Source organism: Callorhinchus milii, unplaced genomic scaffold, assembly GCF_018977255.1.
Source record: "Callorhinchus milii isolate IMCB2004 unplaced genomic scaffold, IMCB_Cmil_1.0 Scaffold13, whole genome shotgun sequence".
Taxonomy (NCBI): Eukaryota; Metazoa; Chordata; class Chondrichthyes; order Chimaeriformes; family Callorhinchidae; genus Callorhinchus; species Callorhinchus milii.
The window spans coordinates 6,542,464-6,564,298 of NW_024704754.1; the positions used below are offsets into that span (position 1 = coordinate 6,542,464).

Here is a 21,835-nt window from a genome sequence, read left to right on the forward strand (position 1 = left end):
CATTAGAAAAGGGAGTAGTGCCAGAGGACTGGAGCTAATGTTATACCTGTATTTAAAAAGGGAGATAGAATAAGCCCAGGGAACTATAGACCTGTCAGTTTAACATCGGTGGTAGGAAAGATAATGGAATTCTTACTGAAGGAGGTAATAGAAAAACATCTGGAAACGGAAAACATAATAAAGAATAGTCAGCACAGATTTCAAAAAGGAAGGTCATGCTTGACCAACCTCATTGAATTCTTTGAAGGGGTAACAGAAAGAGTAGACAAGGGTAATGCAGTAGATGTAATATATTTAGATCTTCAAAAGGCGTTCGATAAGGTACCACATAATAGACTAACGAATAAGGTCAGAGCATGTGGAGTCAGGGGAAAAATAGCAGAATGGATAGAAAGCTGGCTATAAAACAGAAAACAGAGAGTAAAGGTAAAGAGTAGCTACTCAGACTGGCAGGGGGTGGGAAGTGGTGTTCCACAAGGATCGGTATTAGGACCACTATTGTTCACAATATACATTAATGATTTGGATTCGGGAATCAGCAGTACAGTTTCAAAATTTGCGGACAACACCAAATTGGGGGCAGGAGTAGTTAATACAGAGGACTGCAACAAATTACAGCAAGATATTAATTAACTTGCTGAGTGGGTATTTAAATGGCAAATGCATTTCAATGTAGAAAAGTGTGAGGTGGTACATTTTATTAGAAGAAATAAGGAAGTCACAAACATCCTGGAAAATAGAAATCTAGATGGGGTAGAGGAGCAAATGGATCCAGGGGTACACATACACAATTCACTAAAAGTAGCAACCCAGGTTAATAAGGCCATAAAAAAGCAAACCAGTTCATTTCTAGAGTGATAGAAATGAAAAGCAGGGAAGTTATGGTAAACTTCTATAGAACCTTGGTTAGACCACACTTACAATAATGTGTCCAGTTCTGGTCCTCACATTATAGAAAGGATGTAGAGACACTGGAGAGGGTGCAAAGGAGATTCACAAGGATAATCCCAGAACTGAGAGGTTATACCTATCAGGAAAGGCTGAACATACTTGGACTCTTTTCTCTTGATAGAGGTCTTTAAAATGATGAAAGGTGTTGATAGGGTAGACATAGGAAAGATGTTTCCACTTGTGGGGGAGACCAAAACCAGGGGCCATCAATATAAAATAGTCACAAATAGATCAAATAGAGAAGTTAGAAGAAATTTCTTCACACAGAGAGTAGTGGGAATGTGAAACATGCTACCGCAAGGAGTTGTCAACGTGAAAAGCGCTATACAAATGTAATCTTGTTGTTGTTGTTGAGGCAAATAGCATAGATGTATTTAAGGGAAAGCTAGATAGGTACATGAGGGAGAAAGGAATAGAAGGTTATGCTTGAAGGCTTAGTTGAGGAAGGGCAGGAGGAGGCTCATGTGGAGCATAAACACCGGCATAGACCAGTTGGGCCGAATGGCCTGTTTCTGTGCTGTATATTCTAATGTATTCTAATGTAAATATATTAGTCAATGATGGATCAGTTTCCGGGGGTAATAATCCCTCCAAAAAAATGTGTCACTCAATCTACGACTGTTTGTGGGACACTGCTGTGTGTAACTGCCTTCTGCGTTTCGCCCATAAAATATACAGTCAATTCACTTTATAGTATATCCTGTTAAGCACTTTGAGACAATTCAAAGATGTGATGAGGCACTACATAAAATGCAAGGATTATAATTATTATTAGCGACTGGAACAGGGCTACCAGGAAGGATGGTTAGAGTTGCATTTCCATTAAATTGTGAATTGAAGAATTCTGCTGAAATAGACTAAAATTGTCCTCAGGAGATTGAGTTGTTGGGATATTGAACCTTGTCAAGTCAGGTGGTAGAGGGTAGAGTCTACTCTGGGATTCAAGAGGGAAGTAGACAGGTATATGAAGGATAGAGGCTTGAGGTGTTATGGGGATAAGATAGGATTGAATTTACAGCTCGCTCTGACTGGATGGGGTAAATGGCTTCCTCCTGCGCAATAAAAGTATATATAGTGACCTCCTCACTCCCCAAATCATTACCCGGCACTCCTGCTCGACTGAAACTGGCCTCCTGCTGTGCCCTCGCCCTCTCCACCCCACCATCGGTGGTCGCGTATTCAGCCACTACGCCCTGATACTCTGGAACACTCTCCCTTGCCTCCTCTCTCTCCTTTTTCAAGTCGCACCTGAAAACATTCCTCTTCGACCGTGCTTACAGCCACCTCCCATCCCCCACCACCCCAGCTCGGAGTCAGGCTCCACCACTGTCAAGCGCTATGAGATGCTACCCTGCGTGGAGGGCGCTATATAAGTGCAAGTTGTTGTTGTTATAGATTGCTTTGGTTCTAGATTTCTTGTTTCACACTGGGACCTTCTGCGTGTTTATTTTATAAGACTGGGTTCTGTGCTCGTCCTTGCACTCCTGTGGCTCTGTATTTGTCGTGACCCTCTGCTGCAAGAATCGCTGAGTAGTTTAAATGTTTCCGTACCAAATGCTGATATTGCTTTTCAGTATCGCATGACAGCGAGAGGACTACATTTAGGAATGGACACCGCTGCATTCGGTCTGTGTTAGCTGAATATTCCTGTTTTCTTTGATGGAAGGCTTTTGGCTCCCCATTAGTGTGGGCTATAAATAGACCCATTATTCAAGCTGTCAGGCTCCTACAGCCTGACACGCAAACCATCACCTAGGCACATGTGAGACTGATACCTCAAAGAAATACCATCATGTTTTTCTCTTTCACCACATGCCTATCGCTACTCTGTGCTTACTTTGCAAACAGACTTGTTGATTTGGTTGTGGATTGATAAACATTAACATGCAATTTGTTTTAATAGATACGATTCAATGTTTCTCACTTCTAGCCCTACCCCCTGCTTTCCCCCCACTGTTTTATGTCAGGAGGGTGAATGGCACTCGGAACTTAGAAACATAGAAACATAGGGACAGGAGGAGGCCATTCAGCCCCTCATGCCTGTTCCGCCATTCTATTAGATCAAGGCTGATCTGTACCTCAACTCCACTTACCCAACCTTGATCCCCTTAATTAACAAACATCTCTCCACCTCAGTCTTGAAAATTTCAATTGATAAGTCTTGGTTTCAAAAAGGTATCGAAATTTAGGTGCAATCAGGGCATCAGCCTGGCTCAGTCGATAGCACTCTCGTTTCTGAGTCAGACGGTTGTGGGTTGAAGCTCCACTTCAGTACTCTGAGTTCACAGTCTAGGCTGACGCTCCAGTGCAGTGTGGTAGGAGCACTGCATTGCTGGAGGCTCTGTGCTTCGGATGAGATCCTGTCTACCTGTTCATGTAGATGTTAAAGATCCCTTGGCATTAATCGAATGGAAAGGGCAGTTTCTCTCTGCATCTGGGCCAACATTCCCACCATGTAAAATAGGTCATACGTGGAGCATCATTGTGTTCAAATTGGCTGCTGCGTTCACCTACAAAACACACAATCACTAAAATCTTGCAAAGCGCTTTGAGATACCTCGATGATGTGATAAGACGCAACTTCGATGCGAGGATTATTATTATCACAACTTGGCTTTGATTAAGATCAAGGAAGTAAAGGTTTGAATTAATGTCAGAGACTAAAGAGAGAGAGAGATGAATAAAACGTGCAAAGGCAATGCTATGGTCAGCTAGTGCCTCTTTTCCATTAGCTTGTTCTCCTTGGCTGCACTGCCAATATCGTAGAAGGAAAAATTTGATACTGAGTTGGTAATGGGACTTAAAATCCCCTGGAGAATCGCAATGAAAGGACATGGAAATGTCAGAAGAATTTACAGTGAGCTTGAACTCAAACCTGCAGCTAAGCTTGCTCTTTGTTGGAGGAATGTAGGATGACAGCTGGAGCTCGCTGCAATAACAAATGCAGGTGCTCAGCGATTGAGAAGCTGTGGCGAAAGGTTGGTTGCTCTCTGATGAGATTTTTGGGTACCAAATACAGTGCTAAGTGTTGGGAGTTTGAGCAAGAATGATCAATGCCTCAATCAACTTTACACTCATTGTAGAAACAAATATAGATTGGGAGCTAGATATATTTATTTATATATATTGTATTCTTGGCCAACAGTCCCGATTAAATCGGTTATTCACTTCATGTTCACTTACAATGTGGTCATTCAATCCACGACTGTTTGGAGGACACTACTGTGCGCAATTGGCTGCCATGTTTCCCCCACAAAATATGCAGTTAAAACCAACAGGAAAGCATCAATGGATTTAGGAGAAAACGTGATGCATGCACGAGGGAAAAGGGAACAGAGGGTGTAGGAGAGGGGAATAGACTTCTGTGGACTATAAACACCAGCATGGACAGACTAGTTGGGCTGAATGGCCTGTTTCCATGCCCTATGACTGCATGTATGTATCTATGTAACTGTTGAGCCATGCTGGCTTTAAATGTATGCCAGTTTTGACCTAAATGTGGTCACTTATTTGAATGTCATATTGTCCAGATTGATGTAAATTAACTTGCTGTCTGTGCTGTAGATATTAGATGTTTCCGGCTTCCGCAGTGGGAATGCTCCTTTCACTCCTTATCACTTGAGGAGATAGTTTCTCTGAACTTTCTGAGATGCTTTGCTAGCTGAGTGCTTTTGGCGAGGGCTGAAAGTGTTCTCTGCATGTGAACACATATGTCCTTCTGAATTTATCCTGCGTGGTTCTAATGTTTTGAGCCCTTTATCCACAGCTTGCATTTATATAGTGCCCTGCATGGAGGATAATGACAGCACTTCACAATGACGGGATTAGATCCCAATCAAGGGAGGACGTGGAGAAGGGGAGGGGGAGGTGACACGGTTGAAGAAGTAGGTTTTTAGGCGGGATTTAAAGACTGAAAGGTTTGGTGAGGGGTCAGTATAGGAGTGGGTTAAGAGAAGATTACAGAGATAAGGAGGTGTTATGGCATGGCTATATCTCGTTTTGAACTGGGGGCAGTGGGATCTGAAATCCACCATAGGGTTATAATAATCATTTATAATATTCATTTATAATATTTATAACAATCCTTGCATTTGATATAGCACCTTATCACGTCTTCTAGATTGCTCAAAGTGCTTCACAGAATATATATGTAAAGTGAATTGACTATTCTTTTGGGGCAGCCAATTGCGCAAAGCAGTGTCCTACAAACAGTTATGCATTTGCACATGGATTACACCCGACACATAACAGACCCCATTGTTGTATAACACTCTTCTCCAAGTGAGGCCAGCTCGAGTTGATTGGAACTCAAGTCATTATAGTTTGGAATATAGTGATTTTAACAGCTAATGCCATGTAAGCTCCTATTTTCCAGACAATTACATAAAATGCCAAAATTGTCAATAATGAGATTTCATCTCTTCTGGATTAATTTCCTTGTCTGGGTAAACAGATTATTCATTTTCTGCATTTGCATATAATGAACTTGTAAATATTGCTAGTTGGCTATCCTGGGTGTGTTGTTATTATGATGGTGCTCCATGACTATAATTCATTAGTTTAGTTGCACAATCACTGTGTTATATTCAGTTTCATAATAAAACTCAATTTTGAATCCAAACGGGGCTGATTATAAAGGAAATGTGATCCTTAGCATATGCGTTTATTGTAGCAACCACAAAAACAACTTATAATCAAAAATAATTATCCTTGCATTTGATATAGCACCTTATTATGTTGTTGAGATGTCTCAAAGAGCTTCACAGTATATATTGTAAAGTGGATTGACTGTGTGCTTTGTGGGTGAAACGCAATAGCCAATTGCACACAGCAGCGTCCTACAAACAGTAGTGGATTGCGTGACCAATTTTTTTCTTTGGAATCCAACTTGCATTTACATAGCACCCTTTAAGTGGGGCAGCATCTCGGAGTGTTAACAGGGGTAGAGCTTGGAGCTGAGCCAGGTCAGAGGAACGGTTAAAGAGGAACGTCTACAGGTGCGATTGTGCATTGCTTGACTTTAACTGTGAGATTCTTTCCCTACAACAGCTGACTGGTGTCCAAAAGAACCTCTTTGTTTTCTTCCCAGGTCAATGAAATTTACCACGACGAATCTCTGGGAGCCCATATCAATGTTGTGTTAGTTCGGATCATCATGCTGAGTTACAACAAGGTAAGAGAGAGAGAGAGGAACCTTTTTGTGGCTGAAAGGGTGGTCGCTGCTCGTGCATTAAAGCTTCAGCAAGTCACAGACACGTCGCATCGCAAACGCATCAGTTTATCCACTGCTCATTCCTGTGTTACTATCCCATCCTGTCAAGCCTCTGTGACTTGCCTCCCTTGCTAACCTCTGTGTTTCAGGTTCACTGTCTGTTTAATGCTACCAGCGCAATGGGAGGAGAAAGCAAAACAATCTCCAACTCTGTAGCGAGGAAAGTGGGATTAACTTCAAGTGTACGTAGGAGGGGATGGGGTCCGGAGGGGTTGGGGGTCCAATGCATTTGTTTCCATTGATTTGTGAGCCATATTCCACTGCTCCCCACAGGCTGAACAGCGAAAGGTTGGTGCACGGGTTTTCTTCGTAAACAGCTTGCAGTTTTGTGCTCATTGACGTGTTGTTTTACTCCAATTCAATGAGACTCACACAGCGCCTTTCACGCCGGGAGGATGTCCCAAAAGTGCTTGACAAATTCTGGCCGGGCATCAGGGCTGAGAGTGGAGCTGAGAGAAAAATTTTTTTGGGTTGGTCAGCCGGGTGACTGACACATGCAGAAACCCACCACTGTGCTTAAGAGTAAAACTGAGGGAAGGTGGATAAAGAGGGATTTCATTCAATACCATGGAAAGCAATTTGGATCAGAAGTACCCCACCATGCACTTTTTGGTTTTTTAATGTCCCTACGAATTTGGGGGGTGGGGAGGTGGTGGGGAAGTATTGTGAATTGAAGGCCCTGCTTTCACCGATGATGTTATAGCAGGGGCTGAGTGCAGGCAAGATGATAGAATAAAATCACATCCAGTTCCTTCTAAACAGTTTCCAAAGTGCAGCTCGCTGGTCAGACAGAGAATGTTTCACATTGTCCTTGGTCCCGGATATACCAATATATTCCATGTTGCCATTGAAAACCACAATGTTGAGGCTGTTGCCGTGCTGTTCTCAGTGAATGGGCTGGCACATGCACAATCCTGGCCTTGTTCACCAGTTGATCACAGCCACCTAGAAAGTGAAGAGCAGCCCTGTGTTCTGCATACGTTGCAGCCAAACTCTAAACACCTTCAGAGTTGCCAGCCTGGCCCAGTAGGTACCACTCCTACCTCTGAGTCAGAAGATTGTGATTGAGTTCACAGTCTGGGTTGATGCTCCAATACAGTTCTGAGGAAGGGATGGTTGTGGGGAGGGGGGGGGGGAATACTTCAATCAGTGGCGACCCGGTGACCTGGAAGTCGGCCATTTTGTAGTGAGCGGAGAGGAAGGAAATTAGGGACTAACTTCCTGTGGCGAATGAAGTAACCCAACGACTCCGGTGATCACATGCTCTGCACCAGCAGCAAACACTGATTGATTGATATCTTCCTCTTTATTCAGTCCATGACTCTGATCGAAGTGGGGAACCCTTCGCAGAGTTTGGAGAACGTGTGCCGATGGGCCTACTCGCAGCAGAAGCCTGTCACCAGCCACGCTGAGTATCACGACCACGCTATCTTCTTAACAAGGCAGGACTTTGGTCCAGCGGGAATGCAAGGTAAGACATCCCACTCGAGGTGGGTGTGGAGAGCTCCTGCACACATCTCCTTTATTGCTTCAACATGTCACCTTGCCTCAATTGGTCGTGCTCTCGCCTCTTGAGTCAGAAAGTTGTGGGTTTGAGCCCCTACGATTGGACTTGGAATCACAATAGTCTAAGATGACGCTCTAATGTAGTGCTGGGGCAGTACTTCATTGTCAGAGGTGCAGGCCTTTGGTTGAGATGCTATTCTCCCCGTCTGTCTTGTTAGACCTCATTAAAGATCCCATGATATAAAACACATGAAATTACTCCACTTTGCAGTATGACCCACAAAGTGCTTTAGAATGTCCTCTCGACATTCAAGGCGATGAATCATAAAAATTAGGATTATCATTCATAGGAACGTGGTTTTCCTCGAACGAAGAGGAAAAATTAGTGCAACTAAAGAGAACCGAAGTATATAGTTTGGGACATGACGTGGATGCAACTGCCAGGATGGTGGGAGGAAAACTAGATGGACCTTTGTCTTCTTCCATCTAGGAATTCTTATGTTCTTATGAGAACAAATCAGAAACAGAAACAATTTGCCCCAAAGGCCTTGTTATCCTACTTACGCCTCTCAAGCGCTTGCTAATTTGGGGAAGCCAGGAGGTAGGAATTATGATGAGACTGTTGGAAAGTTGGCTCTCACTTGGCATGTCACTTGAATATTCATTGAATGGAAATGCTTTCTGGAATGTCTGAAGTCTCTGGAGGTGTAGGTACGTTCGAGCAGTCTGCAAGTGAGTTTGGAGAAAGACAGCTGGAGTATAAAACTTGCCAGGCTCGGTGTTTTCTGTTAGAAACTCTGAGGAAAAACTGCTCTAATCAAGAGCTCTCCTGACCAAATACCCAATTGCGTGTTTCAACATAGGCATCAGTAATAATAATAACCCTTGCATTTGATATAGCGCCTTATCACGTGGTTGAGATGTCGCAAAGCACTTCACAGAATATTTTGTAAATTAGATTGACTGTGTATTTTGTGGGCAGTTTCCCAGATACAGTTGTGAATTAAGTGACCACATTTTTTTGGGGGGAGAATTTATTATCCCCAGATAGTGATCCTCCAATTGACTAACCACCGGTATGTAGCAGTTAGCTCACATGTGTGCTCCTGTAAAGTGGGAGTGCTGTAAAATAAAGAGATCTGTAGCTCTTCCACTTGACACAGGCTAACCTTCACAAGGTAATAGCCACACAAGGTGCAGTCTCTGACTTGTCCAGGAATGTCACCTTGGCTGTTACACCCAGGCCTCTAGCTGATCTCCCGTCCTCCTCCATCTCCTGTCACCCAGCTTTCTGAGCCATGGCTATGCTGGAGGAACATTCTGTTCTCTAGTTTGTCAGCCTCTGTATATCACTTTCCGAATTTTTTTTTTCAATTCGGGAAACATATCTGCGAGGCCAGGGACCACATGGAACAACGCAAAACTGGTTTCTGTCAATTCTTCAACAACAGAGTTTCCGGCAAGTCTGGCTGGCACTTTATGATGGCCCCATCAATCTTTGTTAATTACCATTCCGTGCACTTTATCTCGTCCTCTATGAAACAGAAACTTGTCCTAGATAATGTTGACTCCGAATTTTTTTATTTTCTTCCGACATCTCCATAGTTCCTTCTCTCACCTCTGGCCCTCGACCCTTCTCTTTGTATCTTGCAATCTCAGTCTGTTAAGGGTTGGAACAGGGTTACCAGAGTTGAAGCCAGGTTGCTGGGAGTCAGTTAAGAAACAGCTTGATGCTGTGATGGGAGGACAGGAGGGTGGATGTTCTGGAGGGATGAGATGAAATGGGCCGAAGGGTCTTCTTCATCCAAACCGTTCTAGTGATCTTCGTTTCTCACTTTTACCAACACCGTAGTGATATTAATAATAATAATAATAATAATAATCCTTGCATTTGATATAGCGCTTTTCACGTCGGGAGGACGTCCCAAAGCGCTTCACAGAACACACTGTAAAGTGAATTGACTGCATATTTGTGGGCGAACGCGGCAGCCAATTGCGCACAGCAATTTCCCACAAGCAATTGTAGATTGAAAATGACCAATTTATTATTGTTTTTGGTTTTGGAGGGATTATTATTAGGCTCTGTGTGGAGTAAGGAAACTTGCCCAACGTTTCGCGCTGCCTGGAATTAAACTCAGGTCTCTCGCTTGCAAAGCGAGTGCTCTAACCACTGAGCTACAGGACTCCATAATCCTTGCATTTGATATAGTTTCTTATCATCTCTTCGAGACGTCTCAAAGCACTTCACAGAATATACTGTAAAGTGAATTGACTGTATATGCTATGGGCGAAATGCAGCACACAGCAGTGTCTAACAAACAGTTATGATGTGATCATTCCTCCTCTGACTGTTCCTCCTTTGCTGATCCCAAGCTCTGAATTCACCATACCCCTTGTGCTTCCTTCTCCCTTGATCTTCATTGTATTGCAGGTTGCTCTATCTCATTCTTCTTCAGAATCCTAAGAATGTGGAGTCTTCCCCTTAGTCGCCTACTCTCAAATCCTATCTTTATAAATGAGTCTCCGGTTCCCTACCTCTCCGTTTCCTTCCCTTTGCTTGGAGTGCAACAACAACCCTGTGAAGCGCTCCAAGACGTTACCCTATGTGAAGGGTTCTGTACTAATGCAAGTTGCTGTTGTTGTTCCTGTTGACATGATTCAGAAGTAAGAACAGATTTCTTCCATCCCTGAAGAAAGGTCCAGTGGTGATTGAGTAAGGTTAGTATGTTGTCCAGCACTCAGCTGCAGGAATGGTCGGAATTCTGTAAATCTAAACCAGCAACGGTCAGTCGTTTACCCAGTGCGTGCGATAGTGTCAAGAGCCTCTCGTGCTGTGCTAACTCCCGTCTTTTGCAGGTTATGCCCCGGTGACAGGAATGTGCCATCCTGTCCGTAGCTGCACCCTGAACCACGAAGACGGGTTTTCTTCGGCATTTGTTGTTGCTCACGAAACTGGACACGTGTGAGTATTACAGTGTCCAAAAACACAGTACCACAGTGAAGCCAGTGTTAACACTCTCAAACTTGCCCGCGTCCAATAGTTCAGTGTAACAATCAGCCCAGGAGCGCTATGTCAAATGCAAGGATTATTATTATTATTATACAACTGTCTGTAAAAAGAATCTATGCCTTTTTAATGCAAATCAAACAGGACTTAACAGTGACTTAACTGACGATTTTTATTGATGGCATTTTATGCTATTTTATCAGGACATTTAAAATCCTCCTAAATTACACTAAGGCAATCCCCACTGTGGATAGATCAACAGGAAGTCTGTAAATGCTGTGTAAAGCGCACTAAGTACACAAGAGGACTCCTCTGAAATGATTCCCCCTCCAACCTCCAATTGAAATGAATCTGGCTACTCATCACCTTGTTAATAAACCACCTTGCCGACTCACGATAGCTGTTGTGATTGCCCGTGTAACATTCACCCCGTTACAATAACTCTAAACCTTTGTCCTCTTGTTCTACTGCCTCGGTGCATTCTAAAGTATGGTTTTGGGTTTACATTTTCAATCTTATACACCTCTATAAGGTCTCCTCTGAGTCATCTTGGAGTCCTGTAGCTCAGTGGTTAGAGCACTCACTTTGCAAGCGAGAGACCTGAGTTCATTTCCAGGCAGAGGGCGAAACCTTGGGCAAGTTTCCTTACTCCACACAGAGCCTAATAATAATCCCTCCAAAACCAAAAACAATAATAAATTGGTCATTTTCAATCTACGATTGTTTGTGGGACATTGCTGTGCGCAATTGGCTGCCGCGTTCGCCCACAAATATACAGTCAATTCACTTTACTGTGTGTTCTGTGAAGCGCTTTGGGACGTCCTCCCGACGTGAAAAGTGCTATATCAAATGCAAGGATTATTATTATTATTATTATTATTATTATTACAATCGGTTACACTTTACAAAGAGCCTCTGGGCATTAATTTATATGTGAAAGGCGCTGACTGAGTGCGAGCTGCCACTGTTATCATTATTCTCCGCTGCTGTCATGAGGCCAGAATAAGCCACAGACGACAATGGAAAACACATTAAAATGAAATGTACAAATCTGAGATCCGAAGGGAACAATGTCCTGAGTCATGTTTTATTGCCGTGCTTAGGATTGCCCGCCACCCCCATCACAGAATGGATTGATTTCAAGATCCTCTCACTCGTCTACAAATCACTTCATCCCCTGGCAATTCCCTAGGTTTCTTATTATTTTCTCCCCACTCCACTACCTGCTGCCTCTGCTTGGCTAACTCCGGTCTCCTACTTGTCCCTTGTGCCCTCCACTCCACCATCAGTGACAGCGGTTTCAAGCACTACGCCCTGAAGTTTTGGAACTCTCTTCCCCCAGTCCCTCGGCCGTTCCCCCTCCTTTTGAACTCCCTCCTTTGCCTCTTTGACTGTGCTTACTTCCCTCCCTCAACGTCAGGCTCTGCTAATGTTAAGTGCTCCGAGACTGCGTGACTGGCAATATATATAAACACAAGTTGTGATTTTGTGGGCAATGGTTGTGTTGAGCAAAATCACAGTGAAGTCCTGCTATTTTTTGTTGTTTCCTCCCTACCTCCCCCCTTGTTTCACTCACCCACCCCCTGTCATACCTTGCCTCTCCCCCGATTATTAGGTTAGGCATGGAACACGATGGACAAGGAAACCACTGTGAAGATGAGATAAAGATGGGCAGCATCATGGCTCCATTGGTCCAGGCTGCTTTCCATCGCTTCCACTGGTCTCGTTGCAGCCAACAGGACCTGAGCCGTTACCTGCAGTAAGTAGTGACAGTTACATCATGTCTCCTTGTGAACTCACCGGCGCTGGCCAACAATGCATCCCACCTAGTCCTAGCCGTTGACACCAATGTGACCAGCTTCTTAAATTCTTAAGTGTGTATGTGTGTGTGTGCGTGAGTGTATATGTGTAACAGCTTGTGTGTGAGACTGTGCACATGGATGCGTAACATGGTCTTAATTTGCCAAGAGACTTTTTTGGGGTTGGGGGGTGAGGGTTGGGATGTGGACGCTCTGCCCCCGGTGTGAAGGGCACTATACAAACACAAGTTGCTGTTGTATTGTTTAAGAACTGCGGAAAAGCCGTGAGTGTGAGGGGTGCTCAGCTACGCCATCCGGCGTCCCAGCATCATGTTATGTCTTTCTCAAGGATTCTGGTACCTATTGCTGTTCAAACTGTGACAGCCACTTCCCCCTTCCCCCACCCCTCCCCTTCCCCTCTCTTCTCCTTTGCTTTGGGGTGAAGCACTCCGAGACGTTAAGTTTTATTTGCTGTGTCGCCTGATGTTGCTATCTCAGCCCCCATTGAATCAGCTGAACTCACCTGCCTCAAATCTGGCCTAACGGTCTACCGACAAATCTGGCTGGACCTCCTCAAAATCTACCGCTCCACTCTAGCCTCAGCCAAGTCGTCCTTCTACTCCAGGATAATCCTGGAGGCGAAGAACAATCCCAAGCTTCTGTTCTCTACCACATCCCGACTCCTCCGTCACCCCCGCCACCCCGTGCAGGTCATCTCCTCCAACCTTCACTGCGAGGAGATGCTGGATTTCCTTGAATCCAAAATCAAGGGAATCCGCTCGGCAGTCACTCCCCCTCCAATTTCCACCCACCCCTTCCCTCCCGCACTCCGACTCCTACCCATCCTCCCCTAAACTCATTCTGTCCTTGAAACCCACCACCTGCTCCCTGGACCCCATCCCCACTCCACTCCTTATCCCCCAGCTCCACCTCCTTGCCCCACTTCTCACAGACATCATCAACCTGTCCCTCTCCTCTGGCTCTGTTCCCATTCCCCTAAAAACTGCCACCATCACTCCCACTTTGAAAAAACCCTCCCTTGATGCGTCGCAGCTATCAAGCTACCGGCCCATCTCCAACCTCCCCTTCCTGTCCAAGGTTCTTGAAAGAGTTGTCGCCTCCCAGCTGCGCTCTTTCCTCTCCACCCATTCATTATTCGAACCCCTTCAGTCGGGTTTCCGTGCTGCCCATAGCACAGAAACTGCCCTGGTCAAGGTCACCAATGACATCCTGACCATCTGCGACCAGGGCTCCCTCTGCCTCCTCGTCCTCCTCGACCTATCGGCCGCATTCGATACGGTCGACCACGCTATCCTCCTCCACCGCTTGTCCTCCCACCTCAACCTTCAAGGCCCTGTCCTTGAGTGGTTTAGGTCGTACCTCTCCCACCGTCTTCATTTTGTTTCCACAAACGGCTTTTCCTCCGGCCCCCGCACTGTCTCGTGCGGTGTCCCTCAGGGCTCTGTCCTCGGTCCCCTCCTCTTCACCCTCTATATGCTCCCCCTTGGTGACATCATCCGCAGACATGGGGTTAACTTCCACATGTATGCGGATGACACCCAACTCTACCTTTCCTCCTCTACCCTCAACTCCACGACCACCGATGTCCTGACAGCTGCCTGTCCGACATCGAGTCCTGGACGAGAGACAACTTTCTTCAGCTCAACGTGCGCAAAACTGAGGCCCTCCTGATTGGCTCACGTCAGCGCCTCCGCACCTCAGGCACTGACACCATCAGCATCCAAGGCTGCACTCTCCACCTCTCAAAGCCAGTCAGGAACCTCGGGGTTCTGACCCTGAGCTGTCCTTTCTTCCTCATATCCGCGCCACAACTGGCACCGCCTTCCATCACCTCCGAAACATCGCCAGACTACGGCACTACCTCACCCCTCACGCTGCTGAAACCCTGGTCCACGCCTTTATCACCTCAAGGCTGGACTATGGGAACTCTCTCCTCGCCGGCCTTCCCGGCACCTCCCTCCACAAGCTGCAGGTCATTCAGAACTCTGCAGCTCGTGTACTGTCCCGCACCAGGCTTCGCGACCACATCACTCCCACCCTCGCTCGCCTCCACTGGCTCCCCATCCCCCAGAGGATCGAATTCAAGATCCTCATCCTCACCTACAAGGCCATTCACGGCCTTGCTCCCTCCTACCTCTCCGACCTACTATCCCCTACTTACCTGCCCGTACCCTCCGTTCCTCTGGCTCCGGTCTGCTCCACATCCCCCGCCCCAACCGCCTTACCATCGGTGGTCGGGCCTTCAGCCTCTCAGCCCCGAAGCTCTGGAACTCCATCTCCCAGTGCCTTCGCTGCTTCCTCCCTTTCCTCCTTCAAGGCCGGTCTCAAGACCTTTCTCTTTGACCGAGCCTTCAGCTCCCCTCTCGACTCTCTACCCCCTCCTCGCTCCCTCCCTTCCCTCCCCTCACCCTGACCATTTCCCCCCCTGCTCGGGTCCTGACCCAACTGTCCAGCGCCTTGGGACGTCCTCCCGACGTGAAAGGCGCTCAATAAGTGAAATCTTGTTGTTGTTGTAGCACGGATTCCGTAGCAGTGACTTTAATCCATAATTTCCCTGTAATTAAGCAATTTCGGATGCTTTGTTTTCCCACATGGATAAGTAGAAAAGGCTGTTCATTATCGGAAGAGCTCAGGGGCTGGTCAAACACTGCTGCCAAATGTGCTTCTTGGATGCACGCCAGGCTCCACATCCTCATGGTGTGATCTTGAGAATAAAACCTTTTCCTTCTGCAGTTTCTTGCTCTCTTTTCCCTGTGCTAAAGTCTGTCAACAGTTTATTAAAACGTTGTAGCTTTGTTTGTTAATGGGTTTGTGTTCACGCGTGACGCAGTATGTACGTGTGCGTGTAATGTCACGGGGTGTGTCTGTTTGAGACATGGAGTGTTGTGTGAAGTGCATGCATGACATGGGGAGGTGTACATGTGTGCCATTGTATGCATGTGTCTGTGTGCGAGTGAGATATGGTGTGCATATGTGACACAGTGTGTGTGAGACATGGTGTGCTGTGTTAGTGTTTAGGTGCACATATGTGTGTGTGTGTGTGTGTATATGTGTGAGACATGGTTTGTGTGTGTGTTGTATGGTGTGCATTCGTGACATGGAGTGCTGTATGTACACGAGACTCGGTGTGTGTGTTTGCGTGTGCATGTGACACTGCGTGCATGACAGGGTGTGCGTGTATGTGTGACACAGTACGTGTGAGCGGTGTAGTTGCATGTGACAGGGTGTGTGTGCACATTCCCAGGAAAAATGTGCCATTGCAATGGGCCTCATCACCACCAGCCTGGAAAAACAACGGGGAGTAGAACAAACAGCAGTGCCCAGAGGCTAGCATGCTGACAAGCAGTGAGGGGTAACAAGTCCTGGTAACCAGCTGACAGCGATCCCTAACAGAAAGCAAACAGAACCCGCTGGTAGCGGCAGCAGCAGGCAGGGCAAAGTGGCAAAACAAGGCAGTAACACTAGCAGCTACATTCCGTGTGAAAGTCGCAAAGTTATGTGTTGACAAACTCAAGACAAGACTGAAATTTCTAATTGACTCGTTCGATTAAAGAGAAGGGCCCCTTGCTCTCTGTACGCAAACTTGTCGACACTGTTAAAGGCTGAGATACGTGTTTAAAAAAAGAGAGTGGCAGAGTTGGATAGCTCAGGTGCAGTCCCAGGTTTATTTACCTCTGGACTACAACACCTACTGCCTCCCACCCCACACACACTACGACCATTACTCAAATCCTTCTCTTCACCCCCACCACTATAGTTCTGAGTGCTCTGAGACACTGCCCCATGTGAAGGACGCTGTATAAATTCAAGTTGTTGTTGTTGTTGTAGTTCGTACGATTGTCTCCGTGACGACCCATTTGAGCACGATTGGCCTCTACTCCCCCAGCTTCCAGGAATCAATTACTCCATGAACGAGCAGTGTCGCTTTGACTTCGGGATGGGCTACATGATGTGCACAGCGGTAAGTGTTGCGGAAGAGACCCTTTTCGGAGGGCACGGGGCGCTCAATTTCAGAATAGATGTAAATTACACAAGGATTGACAAGGATAATAGAACTAATAATCCTTGCATTTGATATAGCACCTTGCCATGTCGTTGAGACGTCTCAATGCGCTTCACAGAATATACTGTAAACTGAATTGACTATGTATTTTGTGGGCGAAACATGGCAGCCAGTTGCACACAGCAGTGTCCCACAAACAGACATGGATTGAGTGACCACATTTTTTTTGTTTTTGACGATTATTCCCCCCAGAAAGCGATCTGCCAGTTGACTAAAAACTGGGCTCCTACTGGGTGCTACGTAAACAGAGGCATGTGGAGTAAGGAAACTTGTCAAACATTTCACTCTGCCTGGGAATTGAACCGGAGCCCCTCGCTTGTGAGGCGAGTGTGCTTAACCACTACGCTTTGGTTGGGTGGGCAGGATGGGTGGCTGGCAGGGAGGAGGGGTGGGAAAGGAGGGGGCCAGGAGAGGGAGAGGGAGGCGGAGGAGACGTGAAGCAAGAGCCACAAACTAGTCTGATTTCCTTGGCCGAGGAGGGAGAGAGAGGTCAGGCAGAATGTTTCTCCAGACGTTGTCAGCTGTGAGCTGGTTCTTGGGAGCCACGCAGTGTCCTGGAATACGTCTCTATCTGGAGGCTTCTAATCTGAGTGTTTGGATTAGTGAAATAGCAGCGGCCTTCTGTAACGCGCCTGAATTGTGTGATCCCACAGCTCTTGCAGGAAATTGACAACATATGTTGGCTGCCGGTTTTAACTCTTAACAGTGCCACAGTCATATTTGCTCACTGAGTGTCGATAGGGCTACAGAGGCTGCCAGCGGACACAATTAATGACAGTCATTCTCTGGGTTTTGATGGGTACGCCAGAGGTTAACCCTTGACCCTACTTTGGGGTCATGAGTGCTGATATTGAATGCCCATGTGTAGTTGGGATGCATGAAATTCGCAGTTTGGTTTGGAGACTCTTAAGAACGGTGATGGGTTTCTGCATGTGTCAGGCACCCGGCTGACACTCCCAAACAATTGATATTTGCACAAGTTATCGGATCTGACCGGTAACCAGAAAGCGGAATCACATCGAACGCAAGCGATCTCGGCTCGGACACTGACCAGAAATGGATCACATCAGAATGTTCAATCTTCCAAATCTAGCCTTTGTATGTAAACCATGTTTTTTTTTCAATTCATTTGCTCCCACTTCCTTGAAGGGAAAATGAAGGGACAGGAAATGGAATCGAGAGGTGACTGACTCATTGTGGCAACAATGTCAGATAGGTATAATAGTCAGACTCAGCAGAACAATTGGGCAGTCAGAATAGGAGAGATAGAGAATCGAGAGTGGGCAAGGGGAAGAGCCACAGAAACTTTGATCATGTTGAAATTGTTTCTGTTATTACTTAGATAATAATAATAGTAATAATCCTTGCATTTGATATAGCACCTTATCACGTCATTGAGACAGCTCAAAGCACTGCATAGAATATCCCACAAATACAGTTGCCACATACTGTGGAGCATTTTAAAATGTTTTGTCGTGAAAAGGTGCTAAATTAAATGCAAACATTATTGTTAAATAGGTGAATCGTCCCTGGATTTGATGACTTGATGTGGCTCGCTTCACATCGGGAGAATGAATCAAAGCATTTCACGGGATTTAGTGTAAAGTGTTACGACTGTATATTGTGCTGATGAACAATTGACCTATATTATCAGTGTAGGGTTAATACAGTAATGCATCCATTGAGTTGCTTTGAATCTGAGGAGAATTAGTTCAAAAAACAGCACATGAACTAAAACAAAAACAATTGGGGGTTGGGATCAGGAGAGGTGGAGGGCAGGGAGTATGGGGTAGGAGGTTGACCAAGAGCACGGTTGAAGAGGAGGGTCTTGAGACGGACCTTGAAGGAGGCAAGGGTGGAGGCGAGGCAAAGGGACTGTGGGATGGAGTTCCAAAGGGTGAGGGCAGCGAGGCTGAAGGCCCGACCGCCGATGCTGGGGATGACGGGAATCTCTGTGGATGTGCCAGCATTCTAATGGTTAAGGAATATTCAAGGTGGGATATTTGGAATTTCTTTCTTTCAGTGCTCAGTATTCTCTGCAATGTACAGAGCTCCTCGCATTGCCTCTCATAACATCTGGAACAGATACTTTAGGAATTTCCTGTGCTGAATAGCAGAGTGTTACAGAATCAGTAGAAAACGCATAACTGTAATTGTTATGCAAAGTGTTTCTTTGAAAAAGCAAACGCTGTTTCGTTCTGATGCAACTGTGCTTTAAAGGTGTTAAAAGAAACATGTATATAATTTGAAGTTCCAATGTTATTTTTATGTTTAAATATTCCACTCAAACTTGGCCCCAGAAACGCGGTGTGGGGCTGTTATGACACGGCGCTATGTAATAGCATTTGATTTGTTCATAACACAAACATGATGTGGACCCCATTCGCTGCACATGTGCTCCGTTCAGTTCGCTTCCCACCTGCCGGCGCTGGCACCCCCAGCGAAACAAAATGGCTGACTGTCAGGTCACCGGCGACCTCACTTCCTGCGACGGCCATTCACAGCACACAGGAAGTGATGTCCACGCCGATCGGTGCACAGGAAGCGAGCAAAGTGCTTGGAACACATGACCTTCACTCTAAGGAGATGTGTTTCGGAGGTTTTTTTTTCTGTCTTAGAGAAGCACATAAAGTTTATTAAATCCCTGTGAGCTGAGTAACCCCTTTTAGCTGGTGAGCATATAACACACCCAACCATTGTTGAATTCAGATGTTTTATTACTTTCTGTCAACGAGCCATTTGCTGCTACTATTTATCTAATATCCATTTACAGATGAACTGATTGAAGCCAGTTGACAGGAGGGTTTCGTTGGCAGGGAATAAACTTAATAACAGGCGAAAACTACAGGATCGCACAGCGAGTTGCCATCCTTTTCCATGTAATGTGAACCGTTTCCATTGGGGACACAGAGCCCAACGCCCAGTCATACATTGTATTGCAGGAGCAGAAAAGGTAGTTGTACATTCAAGAAGGGCTGCAGGGCTGTTCCGAGCAACCTTAGTCCTAATTGTAATTGGAAAACTAATGTTAATTTATTATTAATTATTATTATTAATATTAAAGTTATTAAAATCCCCCAAAATAGCCAAAAATGACAGTTACCAGAGATTAAGAAGCAGTGGACATTGCCTGACCAGAGGTTGGCATCGCTGACTAACAGCTGGAGGCCACTTGTCATCATCTGCCTTGATTTCCGAAAGGCCTCTCAGTGGGGTTAAACTGCAGGAACTGAATTAGGATCATCTTTACAACAACAAATTGCATTTATATTGCGCCCTTCACGTGGAGTAGAGTCCCCGAGTGCTTCACAATGGCTGAGTCTGACAATGAGCCAACTAGTTCTTTAAAAGAACCGGCACAGACATGATGGGCTGAATAACCTACTTCTGCGCTGTAACTTGCTATGGTTATTACGGTGCCTCAGTTTCTATCCAAACCAACAAGGTTCACGCTGAAATCGACTAACGATGCTCTTCAGAGCTGTCACTTTGGAATTTTTTAAAAATCTGCTTGTTAGTTTAAGTTCACTGCAGTAAATCTGCTGCCACTGTTTTGTTTCCTATTCTGGAAGTTTGGGTATTTAAGTATCTGTGGATTGTGAATTTATGGATTTCACTTCCTGACTGTTTGCAGGACGTCACTGTGCAAAAATCGGCTGTTGGCTTTGTCTTCAAAACACACAGTCATTGAACTCCACAGAAAATCCCGTGAAGCGCTTAGAGATGTCCTCCCTATGTAACAGGCACTGTATCAAATGCAAGGATTATTAATATTAATATTGATAATAAAATGAATAGCTAGAGGTACGAAGTGCTGTGCGGTGTAGAACTAATCATCTTTACATGAGAGAATCTGTGTACGGTGCTTGGTGTGGTGATTGTTAACGAAATGAGAAAGAACAGTGAATGAAATCTGCTGTGTGTGTCCCTTGGGGTTTCAGTTCAGGACTTTTGACCCCTGTAAGCAGTTGTGGTGCAGCCATCCTGACAACCCATATTTCTGCAAGACGAAGAAAGGACCTCCACTTGATGGGACAATGTGTGCTCCTGGCAAGGTTTGTGTGGTCACATACATAAAACAAGATGCTTCACTTTATCATTAACAGATCCACTTCCTATTTAAGAATAATTATGTTTTTCTCCTGATAAAAAGTATGTTTTTACTCCAAAGTCATCCTGGAGGCAAACAACAATCCAAAGACGGTGTTTTCCACCGTCCATCACGTCCGTCATGTACCCCCTCAAGCCCCCTCTATCCTCATGTCAAATGCCAAGTGCGAAGAGGTCCTAGACTTCTTTGCCTCAAAAATGTGATAAAATCTGCTTGGCTGTATTGTCCTCCCCCACCATGTCCCCTTCAACCCCACCCAGACCATCCACACAGCCTTCTCCCTCTGCCACGGCTCCAGCCACTGCCCCCTCCTTATGCTCCTTTGCCCCCATTTCTCCCTCCCTCTCAACCAAAATTACCCAGATGAAGTTCACCACCTGTTACCTTGACCCCCCTCCCCACCCAGCTGCTGGTCACTCACCTCGCCCTTCTCTTCCCCCTGCTGGCCGACACGGTCAAACAGTCTCTCTCCTCAGGCTTGTTCCACTCTCCCTGAAAACCACTCCTCAAAAAACCCACCCTCGATCCCTCTAATCTCACACACTACAGTCCCATCTTCAACCAACCCTTCCTTGCCAAAGTCCTGGAATGCATTGTTGCAGATCAACTTCGGTCACACCTCTCCCTCCACTCCCTCCTCGAGCCCCTGCAGTCTGGTTTTCATCCACAGCACAGAGACAGCGCTTGTCAAAGTTACAAACAACATTCTCTCTATCTGTGACCAGGGCTCTCTCTGCCTCCTCATCCTCATGGATCTCTTTGCCGCGTTCGACGCAGTCGACCACGCCATCCTCCTCCATTGGCTCACCAGTTCTGGCCAGGCTCCACTGGCTCCCCATCACTGAACAGATCGACTTCAAGATCCTCACTCTCGTGTTCAAGTCCATTCACTCCCTGGCACCTCTCCGACCTTCTCACTCACCAATCCACCACCCAGTGCCTCTGCTCGACTGACACTGACCTCCTACTCGTCCCTCGCACCCTCCGCCCCACCATTAGAAGTTGTGCCTTCAGCCACTACACCCCAAAACTCTGGAACACATTCCCTCAATCCCTCCGCCTTGCCCCCTCTCTCCCCTCTTTCAAGTCCTGCCTGAAAACTTTT

General features: G+C 45.9%; 1 protein-coding gene across 1 annotated transcript in view; it reads left to right on the plus strand.

The window, feature by feature from the left end:
• The window catches only part of LOC103186476 (A disintegrin and metalloproteinase with thrombospondin motifs 2), a 95,226-nt gene that overhangs the window by 56,295 nt on the left and 17,096 nt on the right, over positions 1-21,835 (plus strand). The window contains exons 5-10 of the mRNA XM_007905541.2: positions 6,041-6,124; positions 7,538-7,694; positions 10,586-10,691; positions 12,352-12,495; positions 16,385-16,517; positions 20,561-20,674. Of these exons, the coding sequence (XP_007903732.1) occupies positions 6,041-6,124; positions 7,538-7,694; positions 10,586-10,691; positions 12,352-12,495; positions 16,385-16,517; positions 20,561-20,674 (738 nt within the window). The remainder of the gene's footprint in view (positions 1-6,040; positions 6,125-7,537; positions 7,695-10,585; positions 10,692-12,351; positions 12,496-16,384; positions 16,518-20,560; positions 20,675-21,835) is intronic.